This window comes from Drosophila elegans, unplaced genomic scaffold, assembly GCF_018152505.1.
Source record: "Drosophila elegans isolate 14027-0461.03 unplaced genomic scaffold, ASM1815250v1 contig_183, whole genome shotgun sequence".
Taxonomy (NCBI): domain Eukaryota; kingdom Metazoa; phylum Arthropoda; class Insecta; order Diptera; family Drosophilidae; genus Drosophila; species Drosophila elegans.
Genome location: NW_024545550.1, coordinates 8,482,183 through 8,501,128, shown reverse-complemented (window position 1 = coordinate 8,501,128; position 18,946 = coordinate 8,482,183). Strand labels below are relative to the sequence as shown.

Genomic DNA, 18,946 nt, shown 5'->3' with positions numbered 1-18,946 from the left:
AACGGGAGAGCGACTACGGCAGGGAGAGGGTGTAGGACAGGGAAAGGAGAAAGCAGGGAGAGAGTCGCTCTCGATGTGCGTTAATGGTGAGAATTGCAGGCGGCCCGGTTCGCCAGAAGCTTCTTCTTCCTGCTTCAGTCACTTTTCGCATTTCGAGCAGTGCTGCTCTCTTCTCTCCGTCGCAGACAACGGTACATTTCCCCCAAAAAATAAGGCTGTTAAAAAAAATAATAGTAAAAAAGGGAACAAACGCGACGCGAAATGCCTGGTTACGTGTGTGAGTGAGTGTGATGCCAAATAGCAAGCAAGTTAATAAAGCCCGAAATTAGGAAAGTACCCATCTTCCGGAAACCCAGTTCAGTTCAAATCGCCGCAGCATCCGCACACGTTTCTAACCTCACTTTCGTTTTGGAGCCGGTACGTACACGCCCTAAAAAAGAAACAGGGGTCTTCCCCCAGACCCCTAAAAATCCCCCCACCCTATCTGTTTCCTTTTGACTTCCTTTATTTTTAGCATATTTTTTTGGCCTAGTTTGAGCACATTTTGTGGCCTGTTTTTTTTTTTTTTTGGCTTGCCATTTATTTTTAGGCCCCTTCTAGCAGCAGCCCCTGTTTTTGGTTCCCCCTTCGCTCCCTACAAAAAAATGTATGTCGCTGGGTTTATTATCTCATCCGGAGAATGTGTCGCTGCTTTTTGGCGTCGACGGTTGTAAAAAATTTAGCAGAAAATCTGACATTTCCGTTTGGCGTTTCCGCCAAAGAGAAGACAAGCTTTAAGCAAACGAGAGAAAAAGAGAAAGCCTGCAAAGAGCAACGAAAATCAGTGTTGCTGTGTCTTGAAGGGCGAAAAGAGGAAATCAGCCTGAAATTATGCTTAATAATTTTATGAATTTCCACAAAAAAAGACTCAATTAAATCCTTTATCTATAGACATAATGTTAAACTGATAAACCCCGCCGATAAGAACTTATCTTATCTGAAAATTAATGGAGCCGTTGAGTCAGCTGGTTGGGCATTATATAAGCAGTTAGCCACCCCCGGAAAAGCCGGCAGACGCCCAGGAAAATAGTAGCAGAAAATTTTAGCCAAAGAGCGAGTCTCTCTTCTCTCCAGGACACCTCTACTCTTGGGACTTCTCCAAGTATCTCTCTCGAAATGAGAGCAGGCGCGTGAAATAATCTTGCGGAGCTTGGGAGGAAAGAATGAAACAGGCATTTTCCAATTGATTTTCAAGGCGGTCGACGCGAGTTCTTCCCCAGAAAGTTTCCCCTAAAATATCCAACAAAAATTTCACAAAAATTCATATAATATTTCCATGTTTCGCTAAGCGGTGAAGATGTTTCCGAAAAAGCGTGAAAAGTGCAGGAAAAGTTCCTCAAACAGCCGCTGAGGACTGAGCTGATATTGCATAAAAAAAAACGATGTGTGAGTAGTGGCAGCGCGCCCGGAAAAATTTTAGGAAAATTCAGCAGGGGTGGTCGGAGGTGCTCAGCCCGAAAGTATGCTCCAAGATGAATGGAGCTGCTGAGAGCCTGGCCATTAATTGGTCTCATAAATAATTTCGATTTAATCGCAACTTTTTCGTCTAGTGTGTGTGTGTGTGAGTGTGTGTGTGAGTGAGTGAGCGAGTGTATTGTTGCACTCGACAGCGAGGCGATAACATTTCAAGTGCATTATGTCATTTTCCCCGTTTTGTTGTCTACCTCACACCCCATCCACACCCTCAATTTTTTCCGCAACCACCCCCAGCCCCGCCCCCTGCGACCATGTGTGTGAGTGTTTGCCATTTCACAGCCGAGAAAATAGAAAAATTAAAGGACGAGGACGTGGACGAGTACGAGCAGCTCCTGTCAACAGGGCGCCATCTAATGCCGTAACTTTGTGTAATTAAAAAAAATAAATATGAACAAAGCGAGGGGCGAGGGTGGCTGTGGGGATGCATGTATTAAGCCTCCAAAGTGTGACACTTGAGTGACTATGCTGAAAGTCCTGCTCAACTGATAATGCTGCATATAGAATTATTTACGTCCTTTCCTGGATTTATCAGTAAATAATTCCTAAATTTTCTACAAATGACACTTCTTGAATTAAAAATATAAGTGTGATTTAATTTAAATTCTTTACATCTTTTATCTGTAAAGGACATTATTTGCGATTCATAATTAATGGATTGTATACAATATTACTTGTATAGACCACACTAACAAGTAAAACTAACTTAAATGTTATTTAAATAACTTTTAGCATATTGAAAAACTTACATCAACAGGGTTTTGTGAATACTCCATGACCATTTTTCTATAAGTAAAGTTACAGAAATCCCACATTCCATGCCATTGAGAAAATAAACTTTTGTTTAATGCCCTATTTCCGGTCAGATGAGAATTTATTTGCTCAGCCCAAAAGTAGGCAAATGGGTCGTTTCTCGCCCAGCCTCTTCGACTCCCAGCCATTTCCCTCCTCTTCACTAAGCTAATTCTGTGGTTTGGTCAGAAACTTTTGCGTCAGCTTTGTAGTAGTTGTAGTTTTTGCACTTCGAGAAAAAGGAGGGAGGTGAACTGGGTTGATTTACCAACGCTTGGCTGGCTCTTCGATTTGGCCAACAGTTTATGCCAACGGAAAGCATATTTTGGGAGGGAGCTTGAACATAACTCGCACAATGTGAGAATTGGTGTTTGCAAAATCAATTAAAAACTCGAATATTGACCAGCGCCATTAGAGGGATTTGGGGGGCACGTGGCAGACAATCTACGAAACACACCCACACATCTACCAACAAAATATGGGAATTGACAAGTGCCCTTTATTGAAATACGAAAAAAATTATTAAAGACCCATAAATTTTACATTTAAAAAATGTTGTAAATAAGTTGTTACAAAGTATAATTTTAGATTCGATTCAATAATATTGCTCGTAATCTATTTTTAATTTAACTTGATTTAGTTTGTTATTTCCATCCAGAAAGTACTACTTTTTGACCTTAATAAGGTATCGATGACGTGCATTGTTGCTATTTTTCTCACTAAGTGATTCATGCCTTTCCTATTTTTTAGCTTGTTTATTTTCACGGGCGCTCTTAAATTTCCATTTCCAAGTATTTACTGTTGATTATGTATTAAAGTGGCCATAGTGACTATAGTACTGCTGTCGATTGAAAATAGCTTAAGAAAGTAAATATTGAGTTCTATGCTATGTTAATCAAATTAAAATTTAGTTTGACTTGTAAATAATATATACCTAATAGCTATGCCTATTACGTATTAATAAACGTAATAGGCTATTAATCACTTTGAGCCTAAACTTTTTTATTATGTCAACGATTATCCAAAACCTTATTAACTTTAATTTTTTATAGATTTCTGATTCTTATACAAATTTGCTGAATTAACATTAAATTTATGTAAAAAGATGATTATTACAAATTAATAGTATTTAAATCGGTCTTGGGATATTTGCATTAAAAATGTATAGCCCGTGATGTCAAGTTAAGAATTTCTAAGTCAAATTATTCAAGAGCCTCTCATTATAATTACCAATTTAGTTTATAATTTTAAAAAAGACCAAGAGTTTTCTGTTTTTTCCAGTGTTGTCAATTAGTTCTTTCAGTTAACTGTGGTGAATTAATCACCTCTCCGCCCGCTCGCTTAACCTTTTTCTAACCGCAAGTGTGACTTGCATTTCAATTAGACACGAAAGTTTTTTTTGTCAATTTGTGTTACTTTTTTTTTGTTAACTGTAACCTGGTGGCAAGTGCAAGATTATGCATGCACACGCACACGAAGGCAGCGGGAGATACCTGATACCGCTGAAGCTTATGTGTGTACTTTGACCTCTTTTGGCTCTGCCGACGTCGCTGCCGCCGTCGACGTGAGTGGTCAATGTCAGTGCCTGACCACATATCCAATTTCTTCCATTTCTCTGCCGCTCCTCCCCATTCCGTTTTCCGTTTTCCACGACTTGTTTTCCACTCACACCGTTCTTTTGCGGCTTTTTCAATTAAAGCTTGTTGCATGCTGCCTCTGCCGCTGTGTCAGTTGACGTCGTTGCCGGCGCTCTTTCTCTCTCTCTCTCTTCGGGATCTCAAATATGAAATCTCGCGGCCGAAATCTACGTGTCCGCCGCTCTCTCTTCGCGCTGCTTTCTTTTGTGCGCCTTTCTTGGCAGCGCAGCTTAAATCTTTCACTTCTTCGAGGGCCAAGTTTAGTTCAGTTCGAAACGGCCGACGAAGCGGACGCGTCGCTAAAAGATCACGCATATATACATATATACATATATGTGGTAGATGGTAAAGAAAAGCAGTTAAAAAAGTTAAGAAAGCGAGCAAAGAACGATCAACTCTCTCCCGCGGCGGCTCTCTATCTCTCACGCGCTCTGCCTCTCTCCGTCGTTGGATTTCTTTGCGCCTGCGCAACGGTCAATCTTGGTCTTTACTCTCCCCGCTCTCTCTCGCGCTCTGCCGCAAAAGTGAAAATATTTGGAGAAATTTCTTGGGAAGAAGCAGAATTTCGGTCTGGAGTTTTTTAGTGTGTCAGAAGTGGGCATTGGTATCGGTATCATCGTATCTGGCCTTGCCTGAAGTGTCAACAACGAAATAAAGTATCGTCTACGAATATAGTTTTCCGTTCTGTCGTACTCAGTTTTTTTCCAAGCGAACGACCTCTAAAACCCCCGCAAGTGCTTAAGTTCCGATATAACTCGAGACCATAACAAACGAATTCGCAAGCCCCAATGTCAATGACCTAAATTCGGGGTTTCTCGGAAAAACCAAGTGGGAAAAATCAAATCAAGTCAATGCAAACACGAGTTGCCGCAGCATCTTCAGCGTCTTCTATAAAAGCCAATAGCGTCGGCTATAAGTTTGTCTGACAAGTAAGTGCAAGCCAGGCCTGGCCCACTAATATTTGAGCTGTTTCTTTTTTCGTCGGATTATGCAATTTCATTTTTAGCTAATATTTGACCCACAGCCTTTGAGTACATTTACAGTAGGGTTTCGATAACATCAGGTCGAGATTGAGTCATTGAAAATAATTTTGAAAATATGTCTGACTATGCTTTGACCTTATTTGACCTCATTTTATTTTGGCGCCCAACAACTATTTTTAAGGTAGCTTTTGAATCTCACAAAACCTTTGTGTCAACTAATTAATGACATTCTTTTCAAAATGGGAACAATTTTTAAAAGATTATTGTTCTATAAAGATATAAAAATAGGTATCGTTCGTTTTAATTAACTATACAATTTGTTCAAGTCCGAGTCACATGGGCGTTCAATTTATAGAAGTTTGACTGTATTAACATCCAGGTTGCTGCGGCGAGAAAGTTTTAAAAGGCAACAAATATTTTCGAAATTTTTGTTGTGGTGTATTTGTAATATTAATCATTGCATATTTACAAATAAAATTTGCACACAGCCGAGACAACGACTAGCGACAACGAAAACGAAAATGAAAACGATAACGACAGCAAAAAGACGATGGAGCATAATAAATAAACATGGATCATGGCCACACACATACTTGCAGGCACAAAGATACTACATCTCGAATTGCAAAAAAAGAAAAACCAAAAACCGAAAAAAACCAAATAGCCGAAAAACCCTCCAAAAAGCTTTAGTAAAAAGAGTGAGACAGCGGTTGGTCGGTCGATTGTTTATTTAATTTTTACATTTACAAATATCATTACACCGATTTCAGCTTTTGTGGGGTAAATATCTGTCTCTCGGACGCGGACAATGTGTCATAATTGCGAACCCACATTGACTTGACCCACATTTTTGGCTGGGAGTGGAATGAAGTGAAATGAAATGAGTGGACGCATGCGCAAATGCATCGACGGCCAGCGCTGAGCTCAGCCAAAATTATTGCCACAGTCAATATGGCTGTATGGTATATAGTATCGGTTTTTCAGTATCGACAGCGGTATCTGCGAGTTCGAGAAGGCGACATATTTCTATTGATTACGTGCCTGGCTTACCTGAGCGACCCGTTGAATTTCTTTTTCACTTTCGCAAGCTCTGGGCTAGATTCATTCTACTTGGTCAGGGGGCTAATGGTCCTACTCAAAATGGGTTACTGAGCCATAAAGCAAGCCACTTGGCATTCAGATCGATTGTTTATTGGGCACACACTTTCGCAGCTCTGTGACGTAAAGCCAAAGGCGAGGTTTCATTAGTAAATAAGAAGTCCTAAATATACGCTTCCTCGATTTTGACGACTTCATTAATTGCAGACGAAGTATTTCTTTGTAAACTTGGCGACTGTAAACAAAGCCTGGGAAAAACCGACTGTAGTTTTAGCCGGAATATTTGGTTAGCCCTATACTTATTTACCTGCAATATTTGCTTATAGGTTAAGATTTTCTTATTTCGTAAACAGTAAATAAAGCCAGTCGCTGACAGATCTTAGAAACTATTCCAAGTTACTTAAAAAGTTACCTAAGCTGATTTTTATTTGCCATCAACCTGCAAGTTTTCTCTTACGATCTAGATGTAACATCCTCATTGTAACCTTACAGAGGATTACAGTAAAGAAGAAAATATGTACAGTATATCTTTTTCTTGATCACCACCACTAGACGGATCGATTTAGCTAAGTCCGTCTATAGTTTCGGTACAATGTATCCAAAAATTAAAGGAAAGATTAAAAAGAGAATAGAAAAGTCGTTTAATAGAATATTACGTTTTAGTTTTAACTGCAAGTGTGTTTAAACCTCGGCTTGCCAAAGTGTGCTTCCCTTCTTGTTTGTTTATAAAGTTTAGTCTCAACCATCTAATTGCACTTTTGATTACCTACTTAGTTACCACTTAATTCCAAATGCAATTCGAGACCTTAACTAAAAGTCGCGAAATCTTGATAAGTCCACCGTGAATGAACCCTGTTTCACAGAAAACGGGGGCTTTTCATAAATTTTCAAGATATAATTGCAAAGTCGAAATTGTTTTTGATTATTCAAATTGGCCAACTGAGACAAATTTTAATTGCAGCCGAGGATAAAAGAATGTTTTAATTGAGCCCGTAGACATTTGGTCTTAGCTCATGTGACCAGCCTAAAAATAAGATAGACTCTATATTATAATTGTGAATTATTTAATATCCAGCAAGCGCGTGTGGGTGCGAGCGGGACAGAGGCTTAACTCGACTCAGCTGAGCTTTTAAATTGGGTTGCTAATCTGCTGACTACCTCCAAATGGGGGAACGGCAGGTGTGGGGCGGGGGCACAGAAGCCGCCCCCATTATACACAGTTAAATTTAACTTTTATGCTGTAAACTGCGAGATCGCTTTTGTTTGTTAATCAAGGCACACGAATTATGGGCAGTGGGAGGGAGACAGATCCAGATCCGAGATCCATTCTATCCAACCCCCTACAGATTTATTCAATTACACACAAAGCATAGATAGCTTACGATAACCATAAGAGCAGACATAGTCGACCACTGGCCAGTGGATACTAGCAACTGACAACCAACTCGTGGACAGTCAGTTCACGAACGGACACAATACAACGGACGGCAATTCCAGAGCCTCATTCAAAGGTTCAATAGAATAGAGGGCACAGACCCATTATGAGCACTCACACATGGATCCACATGGTCCACACATCCGCCGTGGCTCGAGGTCTACGGGTTTACATAATGAGAGGCCTCCCATTGTTGAAAAGTGAAAATGCATATTTGAACTTTCGTTTGTGTTCAATTCAGTTCGATTCGATGCGGACCGAGACGAAAGAAACCGATCCGAAAACGAAACGCGCTTCCAAATTGCCAAAACAAACAGGTTGACACGGCCGCCAAGGGACCCCGAAAGACGCTTCAGAATCGCACGGCAATATCTTGTGGGCATACTGTAGTCCAGGGTCTGCATGCGGAAGCATTCGACGCGGCTGGCTGTAAGTGTATACACATATATGTCGAAGCCCTGAGTGCTAAAGACTCGTAATCCGAAAGCAACAAGCTCCAAATGAGGAAACGGCAGGGCCCGAAGAGAGAAGACAGTGTAGAAAAGCGCAAAGAAGAAACGCAGCTAAAGACGGGTCTTCAGTTATGGGAGAAAAATAAGACAGTGGTTGTGGTCGAATCAAGGCATACCCTTGAGGAAGTTCCAATGTATGGGGACTTAAACAATTTTTCAGATTTAATTAGTAGGAGGTGGTTAATCGATAAGAGGCCTTCAAGTCAAGTAGCACTTGTTTGCACACGTTAATGAGTTAAAAGGCTTAATAAGTTGCTAATCTTTAAACAGAAGGGGGCGATATTTATAACCCGTGTGCTGAAGAAGAAGAAATAGTTGTTTACAGATAAATACGATTCTATATTTAAATCAATTTCATGGTGGTTTTCTTTTCGTAATTAAATTTCCCTGGGATTTAGAAAAATATTGTCATTTACTTCGTCTTCACATGCGAGATTTTATATTGAACTTATAATATAATTTGCAAAAAATGTGTTCTATAAATACATGTTAAACTAATAAATGTATTGAACTCTTTACTCAGTGTTCACCATTCAGAACTTTTATGTTAATTTTAGAAAGACATTAAAAAACAACTAATCCATTTGTCCAAATCCTTTGGAATAGTCACCCATCCCTTAGGGTTTAGTTAAATTATGTGAAGCGGTCGCTTCCAAATGTCCGGCAAGTCGATGCTGATGACGATGACGAGCTTGCTGATGATGATAATGCGGCATGATTATAGGAAATGGGTCAGACAATACACGGGCAGCAAAGACTGGTGTGTAACTACCTTGTCAAGGCAGGTTGAATGTTGAATGTTTACCGTTTAACAGCACACACGCAGATACATTTCGGTCTTCATGTTTGGTTAACACGCTCCGTGGGGCGGCGGCGGTGGGCGGGTGGCGGGAGGCATGGCGCGGAGGGGCGTAGCTGGGCCAAAGCGATGGTCCGATTGTCGGTTCATTTGCCTCTTGTCGCTGGCGCGCAAATTTTCGATGCGATGCAGTTGGTGGGTAAGACAAGACCAAGACACCAGGAAAGAAATGAGAGAAAAATCCACGGCGCTGAAAAGAGAGGGCGAGAAAAAGTTGATTTTCAAGAAATTTCACTTTAGAATGAGGAGCGGAACCAGTCAACAAAGTTGGCCAGGCCGCAGCGTCTCGAGGCTTCATTGATAAATTTACAGTTACGTGATGAGGCCGCTCTGATTGCCGCGTTTTAAAGTTGTTTAAACTTTAATTATAGAGCTGCGACGGACGGAGGAACCAACCACTCAACTAGTTCAGCGGATATAGCCCTCTGCGATTTGATAACATCGCCAAACCAGATGATGATGATGCCCGACCAAAAGGCAAACAACCAATGTGCCAATTTCTTAACACATTTCTTGGCCGCATAGTCAAACAGCGAATAGAGCGACGATATTTTTTTTTTCGCCAAGTCAGCGAAAAAAACCCTCAAATGCAAATGACCACAAAAATAGTTCCAGACATCTGAGGCGGTAGATTTTTGTACAAACTAAAAAATTGAAAACGAAAGTTGAACATAAAACAAAATAAACAACAACAAAAACAAATTTAAATACATACGAGGGGAAAAAAATATTGCGGAATTTAGATATTTAAAAAAGAAGAAAAAACAAAACCAAAGACCTACAAAAGATTCGAAAAATAAAAAGTGAAAGTCATGGGCAGCAGTTTGAACCCCCAAAAATTCGTTTTAGAGAAGCCACGCTTTAAGCCAACATATCATCATCATGATGATCATGCGAGCTTGACGTCAGACCCCATAAGTATATCTAACTACCAATCAATTTATCCAGATAGATAGATAGATAGATAGGTAGACACACACACCAATGTTTCCTGGTTACGATCAATATTTGGTCAACAATAAATTTGAAATTCAATTAGCAAGACATTCGGCGAATTACATGGCAGATGAGATGGGGGGCTACATCTGATGCATTGTGTGGGGGGGCTCGAAGGTCAAACCCTTTCCAGATAACCAAATAATGGGGGTCTTGAGGGAAGCGAACTTCACTGCGAAACAAATACGGTTTGTTGTTTATCTGATAATTTTCCTTTTAGCCAGTCAGCCCTGTTGTTTCACTTGTTACCAACGCTTGTTGACAAATTCATTAGGGACTTTTTACAACCCTACAGAGTCAGGAACTACGTCGGTAGAACCGAACCGTTTGTTTGGACTGGCTAAGTGATCTGGCCCCTCCACGCGAAGGTTACCTACCTACCGACACCGATTTGGATTGAGCAGCATTTTCCGGACACCACCCCCCACAAGACTGACTATAATAAACACCCACCCAACCATAAAGTCTCGATAAATCTTTCGCTATGGTAATGGATCGTGTGCGGACTACTACCGTCAACCTTATGCAATCACGCAGGGCCACTTTTGACCTGCGGAGATATTATGACGTGTGAAATACTCTTAAGTGGCACTTGATCATGCGGGTCGCCATTCAGCAATAGAATCTCTCGGCTCAGCTCAGCTAAACGCAAACGCAGCTCCACTCGGCTCATGTAAAAATCGTTTAATATAGAATGAAGTGTTCCCAGACGTATAGTGAGCATTCGCCAACTGTCACTGCTATCGACAGTATCGTCTCCCCCAGTTCGGTTCGTTTTCGTTTCGACGGCTCTTTAAGTTCTCGCCTTGTAAGCCGATTTAAGCATTAAGCGGATTCCGCATACTTAGCTCTATTGTGCATTAAATTCGATTGCGGCCGGTCGAAAACGATTTCCCAAGATCTAAGTGGAGTGAAGTGGATTGTTCGCGCACATAGTACATAGTAAATCATCCTCCGACGTCATTTGCATATCCTTTTCCGTGATGGCCGATTGCCAAGCTCTTAGACGTCATAGCTTGGATTTGGGTTGCCAATCAGCTGCGGCTCAAAATGATTGCTAATTTTAGCCCGGTCCCAAGGATAAATGACGTTTTGATGGAAAGATAGATGGATATATAAATGGATAGAGGTGGATGGATATGTGGAAGGATGGGCCGGCATGGGCCGAAGGATATTGGCTAGGACTTTGATTTGGGTTTGGTGTGGTATTTTGCTTTGACATAAATTCGTTGTTCAAAGCTAATTGTGTGGCATGGAGAGGGTAAACGGAAATGATGAGGGTTAATGATTTAGGGATTGCAAGTGCAGAATAGGATAACAAAAAATCAATAAAGGTTTAAAATTACATATACTCAGAAACTTAGTTGAATACATAAGTGTGTAAGAAAGTAAAAAGTGCAAAAACTTAATAAGTAAAGTGTTAGGAAGAAGTTTAAGAAATCCATTTAAAATATGATAAGTTTCTTGTTTAACTTAATTGTTAACTTTTGTTGATTTTTAAAATTTTTTTTTGTGCATAGCCCAGGGTATTTTTCAACTGTTAATAAATAGCACCTGCCCCAAAAAAAGGCGTTTTCGAATATTATTAAGCAATAAAAACGAATACTTTTCTCAGTTCCAAATGTGACGCTTTCCCGCCGTACTTAATAATGTTTTTCTGATTTGCCTTTCAGTTCAGCAGTGCACTCAAGCCTGGAATTTGTCATAAATCGGTCTTGTTCACCCCACCCAAGCCACAGGATACACCTGAGGACGACTAACCACTCTCCTGCTGAATTCTTTTTGTACAAAACCCAAAGCAACCTCCAGGACAAGCGACTAATGGAAACATGGACAGACGTTCATCGGCGACAGAAGGAATTTCAACTAGCTTTTCGAAGGACTTAATTGCATAAATTTATAAGCACTATTCAGCAGCTTCCAAATAGGGAAAATCAGAGAAACTAACTTCCAAACCGAAAGGATTATAAGGGAAAACTGCCCTTGGCAACTCGAGCGCACACTGCAAATGACAAAGAACTGCTTCCTACTTTAAATTAAGCGCAGGATCCGTACCGCAGGATATAGAAAAAAGCACACAAAACAAAAACAAAACAAAACAAAAGAAAAAAAAAGAACACAAGCCAGGCAACAAACAATCGAACATGTCACACGCGGCAGCCAACAACAAAACGGAAACGGAAGCAGCCACAAACAGCAGCCTCAAACAGTCGCCCCCCCAGCCCGCAAATAGTCACGATGCCAAGCTGCTCAACGGCACCTTGGCCCGCACCAACGGACTAACCCATGCCGCCAGCGCGGCCGTCAACTCCTCCTCCTCCGGCTACGGCAGTTCGAGTGCGGCCGGATCCGGCGCGGGCTCCGGCGGAGCCACCTCCTCCGCATCCTCAGCGGCAGTCGGACCGGGACCACCCTCCACGGCCCTGCCCTTGCCGCCGAGCAGCAATGGCCTCCAGATGCCGTACGAGCGGTTCCGGGCGGACGACTCCAGCTACGTGCCCATCGGCCAGTTCTACGCGGGTCGCAGCGTCTTCATCACAGGCGGCACTGGCTTCATGGGAAAGGTGAGTTCGTTGATTGCTAAATTATAACAAGTCGAGGCCTCCTGTAAAAGAATCTTTAAGGATTAAGACTTAAGGATTAAGATACTTACTTTGTTTTATAATAAAACCCCTCGCCAATATACATCGGAGTTTGATGAACAAAATCGTTGTTTATTAAAGAGTTCAGAGTTCAATTTTAAAAATCCACACTAATAACAAATGGAGTTCTAAAAAAAAACAATTGGTTTTTGACTTTACCATTTTTTATTTTATATTGAAAGTAAATATAAAATCGTAATATTAAATACAGTGCATATTAAATTGGGTGACTTCATATTATAATATTTCAATTAATGTAAAAAGCATTATATATGGAAAGGTACATTTTTGTTCTAAGTGCGCTTGAAATTTACTTTTAATATGGGTTAAATTTAAATTAAAGATACTAAAATCAATTCCAAAAATAGTCAAATAAAAATTAAAAAAATAATTGGATGTTTAAACTCAAGTAATTAAAAAAAGTATTCAATTTTCAAAATTTGTATATAGAGAAGCTTTTTAAGGAAATTTTAATGACAAATAAACAGTTGAAGTTTAATTCAATTTAATTTGTAAATGACCTTCGTGCAAACACGACTACATTTTCATGATTGAATGTAATCACTTCTACGTTTTAGGATGCCCATTTAACAGATAATCTTAATACGTTAATAATGCAGAGGTAAAACCAAAAATAATAACTATATGAATTTTTTTCAAAATACTCTAACTTGCTGTTATTAATAATAAGGTTCTTCATTAACCTGACAAAAATCCTTCTAGTTAAGAAAGAACTGCTGCCCACACATGGCCAATATTATTTACTAATGAACGCTCAAGTCCGCTTTTTACTCCCAATTATTCCATTTTCGAGCCCAATCTACGCCACCAGCTTTCATTGCATACTTTTGTGGGCCATCGGCGAGCCACTTTCATTCACGTCACGCATACGCCGCGTGTTTATTGGCTTCGAATTGAACTATTGAACCTGCCGGCCTGGTTGGGCTCGATTGAAACTCCAAGTGTTTCTCGGTCATAAAATATGCACAAATATTTGTATGCGGTGTTGATAAACAAATAGTCAGGCAACAGAGTGTTGGGTGGGTGGATTCGACGCTTGTCCACCCTGAATTTTAGATGCACTCTGTGTGTAAGTTGTTTACGGTCGAGAATATGCGTAGATTTTTATTTTAAAGCCGAAATGCTTGAGTTACGCTGTGCTAACTGCACTTGACGATGTTGACTCATCGTCGCCTGCCATGCGAAAGCCTCATAATACGAGTATATTGTGACTGCGTCTATGCATTTGGCTCGCCTGCTTCTCCAACTCCGAGTTCCGCTTAATTGTTCCTCAAGTGGTGCAGGCGACTACCCGTTTCCCTGCTCCAAATATCCTCCGCTGTTGTGCCAATTTCTGTGCCAGCCATTGTTAAATATATGTACACATAGAAAACAAATGTGATATATAATGAAAAACATTTTCTACCAAAGCAGTTGATTTCTGGTAAATTCTTAGAACAAATAAAATTGTTAGAAAATATAATCAAATGAAGATAACACTTTTGAGGTGGTAAAAATTAGCAAATATTTTTTCAAAACATTTTCTTTTCACTAAAAAAGTATTAATTACTTTTTAAAAATTTTATCAAATTGAAAACAATTTAGATTTTTAGATTTTAATTTTTAGTGTGTTCTAAATTTGCTCTCTGTGCATATATATTGCATGTCGGTGGCTCCTGGCTGCGTCATTATGACATGAAATCGCAGTGGCGCCACCCAGACTCTGAGCTCACAGTGCTGTTGTGTGTTGTTCATCGATTTTGTGCTCCTGACACGCCCACCACCCCCGCACAACCCAAAACCACCCAACTTAACAGCCCACAGAGCCCAGAATCGACTACCCCTTTTTTGTCTGTTGTGGGTGGGCTGTTGTCGCCTAATTCCGGTACAATTCTCACATCGTTTTCGGGGCGTGTCCCGAAACCCAACCCCCACGTACTGGCCGAAGTCGAAGTCGGGTCAGGCCAAACCGCAGACACCACTGAAGTGGGTCAAGTGTGTAACAATAATCGTTTATATGGTTAATGACTATATATTCAATGATTGACTAGCTACAATTCAATTTCCGCTCTTCCGTTTTCTAGGTGCTGGTGGAGAAGTTGCTGCGCTCATGTCCGGACATAAGGAATATATATCTACTGATACGACCGAAACGCGGTCAAGAAGTGTCGGCACGTCTCACGGAACTACTAAATGCACCGGTAAGTAGTATACCATATTTTATAAAAGAGTTTGCCTCACTAATTGATTAAAATGTACTTTTAGCTTTTCGAATCACTGCGTCAGGAGAAGCCCAAGGAGCTCAGCAAAGTCATACCCATTTCGGGCGACATAACTTCCGAGGAATTGGGCATTTCAGAAAAAGATCAGGTGCGTTTTAATCTAGCCTTAGTTCTTAATGAAAGTTTATATTTTGATTGCGATTTTGCCCTTTTAGAACCTACTGTGTCGCAATGTTTCCGTTGTCTTTCATTCGGCTGCCACTGTGAAATTCGACGAGAAGCTCAAACTGTCTGTCACAATCAATATGCTGGGCACGAAACGTCTCGTCGAGCTCTGCCATCGCATGCTGTCACTGGACGTAAGTGTTTTGCGCTATGGAAATCGGAGATCCGACTTGATTTTTTAACCACTGAACGCTTTGACAGGCACTTATCCATGTATCCACTGCCTATTGCAATTGCGATAGAACCGATGTGTCTGAGGTTATCTACGCACCGCCCTACAATCCCGACGATATCATTTCACTAATCAACTGGCTTCCGGAGGATATACTCGATCAGGTGGGCATTTAAATTTATGGTATCTATTGGGTTAGTTAATTAATTTGAATTAATATTTTAGCTGACACCGCGCCTGATTGGCAAGCGTCCTAATACGTACACATTTACAAAAGCCTTAGCGGAGCATATGTTACTTAAGGAGGCTGGTAATCTGCCCGTTGCCATTGTGAGGCCATCGATTGGTGAGTTGGCTTTATCATAAGAAAAAAAAACCCAATCAGACAATCCATAGGATTTATGTAGTAAGCTAAAGAAAAAATTAAAGATTTTGTTTTGAAATCAAGGGGTCAATTATATGAAAATAATCTTAAGATGGGATACCAAATCGGACAAATATCCGTAGAACTTAATAAATTAATCAGAAGTAAGCTAAGAATGGGAAGATCTATAAATAATTGGTGGAACAAAAACTATATGCCTATACCATAGACGACAATTTATTTTTATTAATTTTGAAAAATATTTGTAACTTTTTAGTGACCGCCAGTCTGAATGAGCCTTTTGCCGGATGGGTGGACAACTTTAATGGGCCAACGGGCCTGGTTTCGGCGCTGGCCAAGGGCATGTTCCGCACGATGATGTGCGAGAAGAACTATGTGGCCGATATGGTACCTGTCGATATTGTGATTAACCTGATGATTGCCGCCGCCTGGCGCACAGCGACCCGCAAGTCCAACAACCTACTCATCTACAATTGTTGCACCGGCCAGCGTAATCCCATCATCTGGTCGGAGTTTGTCAAACACGCCATGACGAGTGTGCGCAAGCATCCCCTGGGTGAGAAGGAGCAGCGCCTAATGTGACCATTACCATATAATTAATACCCGGCAATTATTGTATTTTCCCAGAGGGCTGCCTGTGGTATCCGACTGGCGACCTGCGCATGAACCGCCCCATGAACACGCTGAACTGTATAGCCAAACACTTTCTACCGGCCTACATTCTGGACGGAGTGGCAAGAATCATGGGCAAGAAACCATTGTGAGTAGGCCGCTCCCCCAGAGCGTTCCACTTAATGCCCCCTTGTATGTTTGTGTATCTTTTATAGCGTTGTCAACGTACAAAACAAAATTGCCAAAGCTGTGGAATGCCTGGAGTACTTCGCCACACGCCAATGGCGCTTCAAGGACGACAACGTCCACGCCCTGCTGAACACATTGAGTCCCAAGGATCGCGAGATCTTCGTGTTCGACGTGCGCCACATCAACTGGGACAAGTACGTGGAGCGCTATGTCCTGGGATTCAGGGAGTTCCTCTTCAAGCAGCGCCCCGAATCGCTGCCGGCCAGCAGAAAGCGCATGCTCAGGTGAGAAATATAAACAGTACAGCCAGGAAAATACAATACTATGTAGCAAAAGAGTATCTTAAACATACGTTCATACTTGATTTAAATTAACTCTTAAATTAATTAAGCTTTTTAATTTAACTGAACTAAAAATAGAGAAATACAGCATAGTAAAATTAAATGATTAATTTTTGATTCTATAATAGTATAGCAGAGCCCGATTAAAAAATATGGTTTTAAAATATGAAAATTATAGATTTCCTTGTTAATCTCTAAAACTTGTCTTCTGCTCCCCAGGCTCTACTATCTGCATCAGCTGACCAAACTGGTGGCGGTGCTGCTCACCTGGCGCTTCCTGATGTCGCGCTCCAAGCGCTTGAACGACTTGTGGAGCTCCTTTCTGGAGAACGCGCTGAAGATTGCGCGCTTGATACCCTTTTTGTAATTGTAATTGTAATTAAGTGCCGAGGGCGATGTCCTTGGGATGTGGAAGCTTGGAGACAGCAACTGCGGACATATGTATATGCGCTGGGATGATCTGGCAGGATCTGCGATGTTCTTCTTTTCTTTGCGATTTCTAAATGCTTTAACATGGCGTACATTTTAGAGGTTTTTAGCAAATAGTTATATTCATATTTTTTATATATGTTACAAATGAGTAAACAACCAGCAGACGCCACAACAGCAACAGCAACAACAACAACACATCCAAATAACCACGAGAAAAGGAGCATCAGCTAACTAACAGATTAAAACATTGACATTAAAGCATGGGGTAATTAAATGGCATCATCACATTTATTCAGGTGCAATGCAAATATAGGTCAGGTGTGAGAGGTGTCGGTTGTTGTCTCCAATTATCTCTCTCCTTCTGCGAGATTGTACAATTTTGTGAAATAATTTAAACGCGCAAGGAGAAACCCAAAGTAGAAGTGAATACCACCTTTTTGCATAAAGAGATAGTAGGGGATCGAAGGAATTAATGGGCGGATTCATCGACAATGTGAAGCAACTTGCATGAATTAATACATCCAAAACTATATAAAAAAGGAAATTTCGAAAAGACAAACAAAAGCGATTAATTCAGCAATGATTGGAGAAGAGAGGATAAATGAAATTAAAAGAAATGGCTTGTTATTGCTTTAAAAATTACATAAAAGTAACGTGAACTATGCTAATTAATTAATATTAATTATAAATATTATTACGTAATGAGCGAACATTGCATATAAATAATACGACAACAAAAACCAACATTATTTATAATTGAATGTAGTTTTAACATTTTTACATTTACAATTAAGTTTTCAATTTATATAAAAACAAAGCAGAAGGATCGGAATTATATACGACAGGAGACAAAATTCAGATATACAAAATTCAATTTATGTATATGTATATGAGAAAAAGCGAAAATACAAGCAAGAAAACTACAAAAAAATCATAATGATAATAAATTAATGAAAACAAAAATTATATTTATATATAAACATCAGAAACATAATTTCTTAGCATTTGCAGCCTAAAACCTAAATCTAAGCGTAGCCAGAAAAAGAGTTTCCAAAAAATACAACAAACAAACTATGAATGAAGTTTTTTGAGACAAACGCAATTAGAGAAACATGATTATGAAATTTATATTTAAATGCGATAAATTAAACACAAAAAGCCGATACACACAAAGACACACACACAAATACACACAGAAACCAAGACACATATAGTAAGAACATTCCATCCAGTCAGTAGGAAATCGGGTCATTAACCAATTCTTCCTCCACTTTGGACTTTTGCTTCCCGTCTCGTTTAATCGATATGGGCCAGGTAATATTGGCCGGGTAACGGTTGCGGCCAGGATATAGTTCGTTCTCGGGTTCGTTTTCGTGCAATTATTAAATATCTTATGTTATGCCTAGAATTTATTATGTTTTATTTCTAAATCGATTTGTAAATTGCAGTGCATCAATAAAATACACTTCCAAAATAATAATACAAATATACCACAACGCGTTCTTATTTTGTTTTTTCCTAAATAAAAACGTTTAATTAGCTTCTAGAAAAATACAAAAACTATCCAATTAAAATAGTTCGTGAGAGGGGCGAGAAAACTAAAACTTAACAAACAAATTGTAAGCTATACAAAGTCTTAGTTCTTATTGGCCATGGCAAGAAATTGACTTTAGTAATGAGATGAATGAAAATAAATTGAAACAAAAAAAAACAGGAAAGTAATCCAATCTAAAAAAGAACTCAATAAAAGAAAATTACAAGGAATTGTTTATTGTTTTAATGGCAGAATGGAAGAAACGGATGTCCCGAATAAAACACACACTTCATCTTGGTTTTGTACACATGAATTTTCACTTTTATTATTTTTCTCAGTTTCTCAGATTTTTGTCATTTCGCATTTCC

The 18,946-nt window shown here is 39.9% G+C and overlaps 1 protein-coding gene across 4 annotated transcripts; it reads left to right on the top strand.

Moving 5' to 3' along the window:
• Nucleotides 1-123: 123 nt before the first annotated feature.
• LOC108144550 (putative fatty acyl-CoA reductase CG5065) lies at nucleotides 124-18,532 on the top strand. Of its 4 annotated transcripts, none has more exons than XM_017269522.2 (11): nucleotides 124-417; nucleotides 11,498-12,388; nucleotides 14,551-14,667; nucleotides 14,732-14,836; nucleotides 14,904-15,047; nucleotides 15,115-15,249; nucleotides 15,311-15,431; nucleotides 15,727-16,026; nucleotides 16,098-16,230; nucleotides 16,298-16,555; nucleotides 16,832-18,532. In XM_017269522.2, exons 2-11 carry the CDS (start codon nucleotides 11,969-11,971, stop codon nucleotides 16,977-16,979), a joined length of 1,881 nt encoding a protein of 626 aa, XP_017125011.1. In that variant the 5' UTR covers nucleotides 124-417; nucleotides 11,498-11,968; the 3' UTR covers nucleotides 16,980-18,532. The 4 variants fall into 4 exon arrangements, with proteins under 4 accessions (XP_017125011.1, XP_017125013.1, XP_017125010.1 ...); XM_017269524.2 differs by lacking the exon at nucleotides 124-417 and adding an exon at nucleotides 1,407-1,425; XM_017269521.2 differs by lacking the exon at nucleotides 124-417 and adding an exon at nucleotides 4,203-4,870.
• The last annotated feature ends 414 nt before the right edge of the window (nucleotides 18,533-18,946 follow it).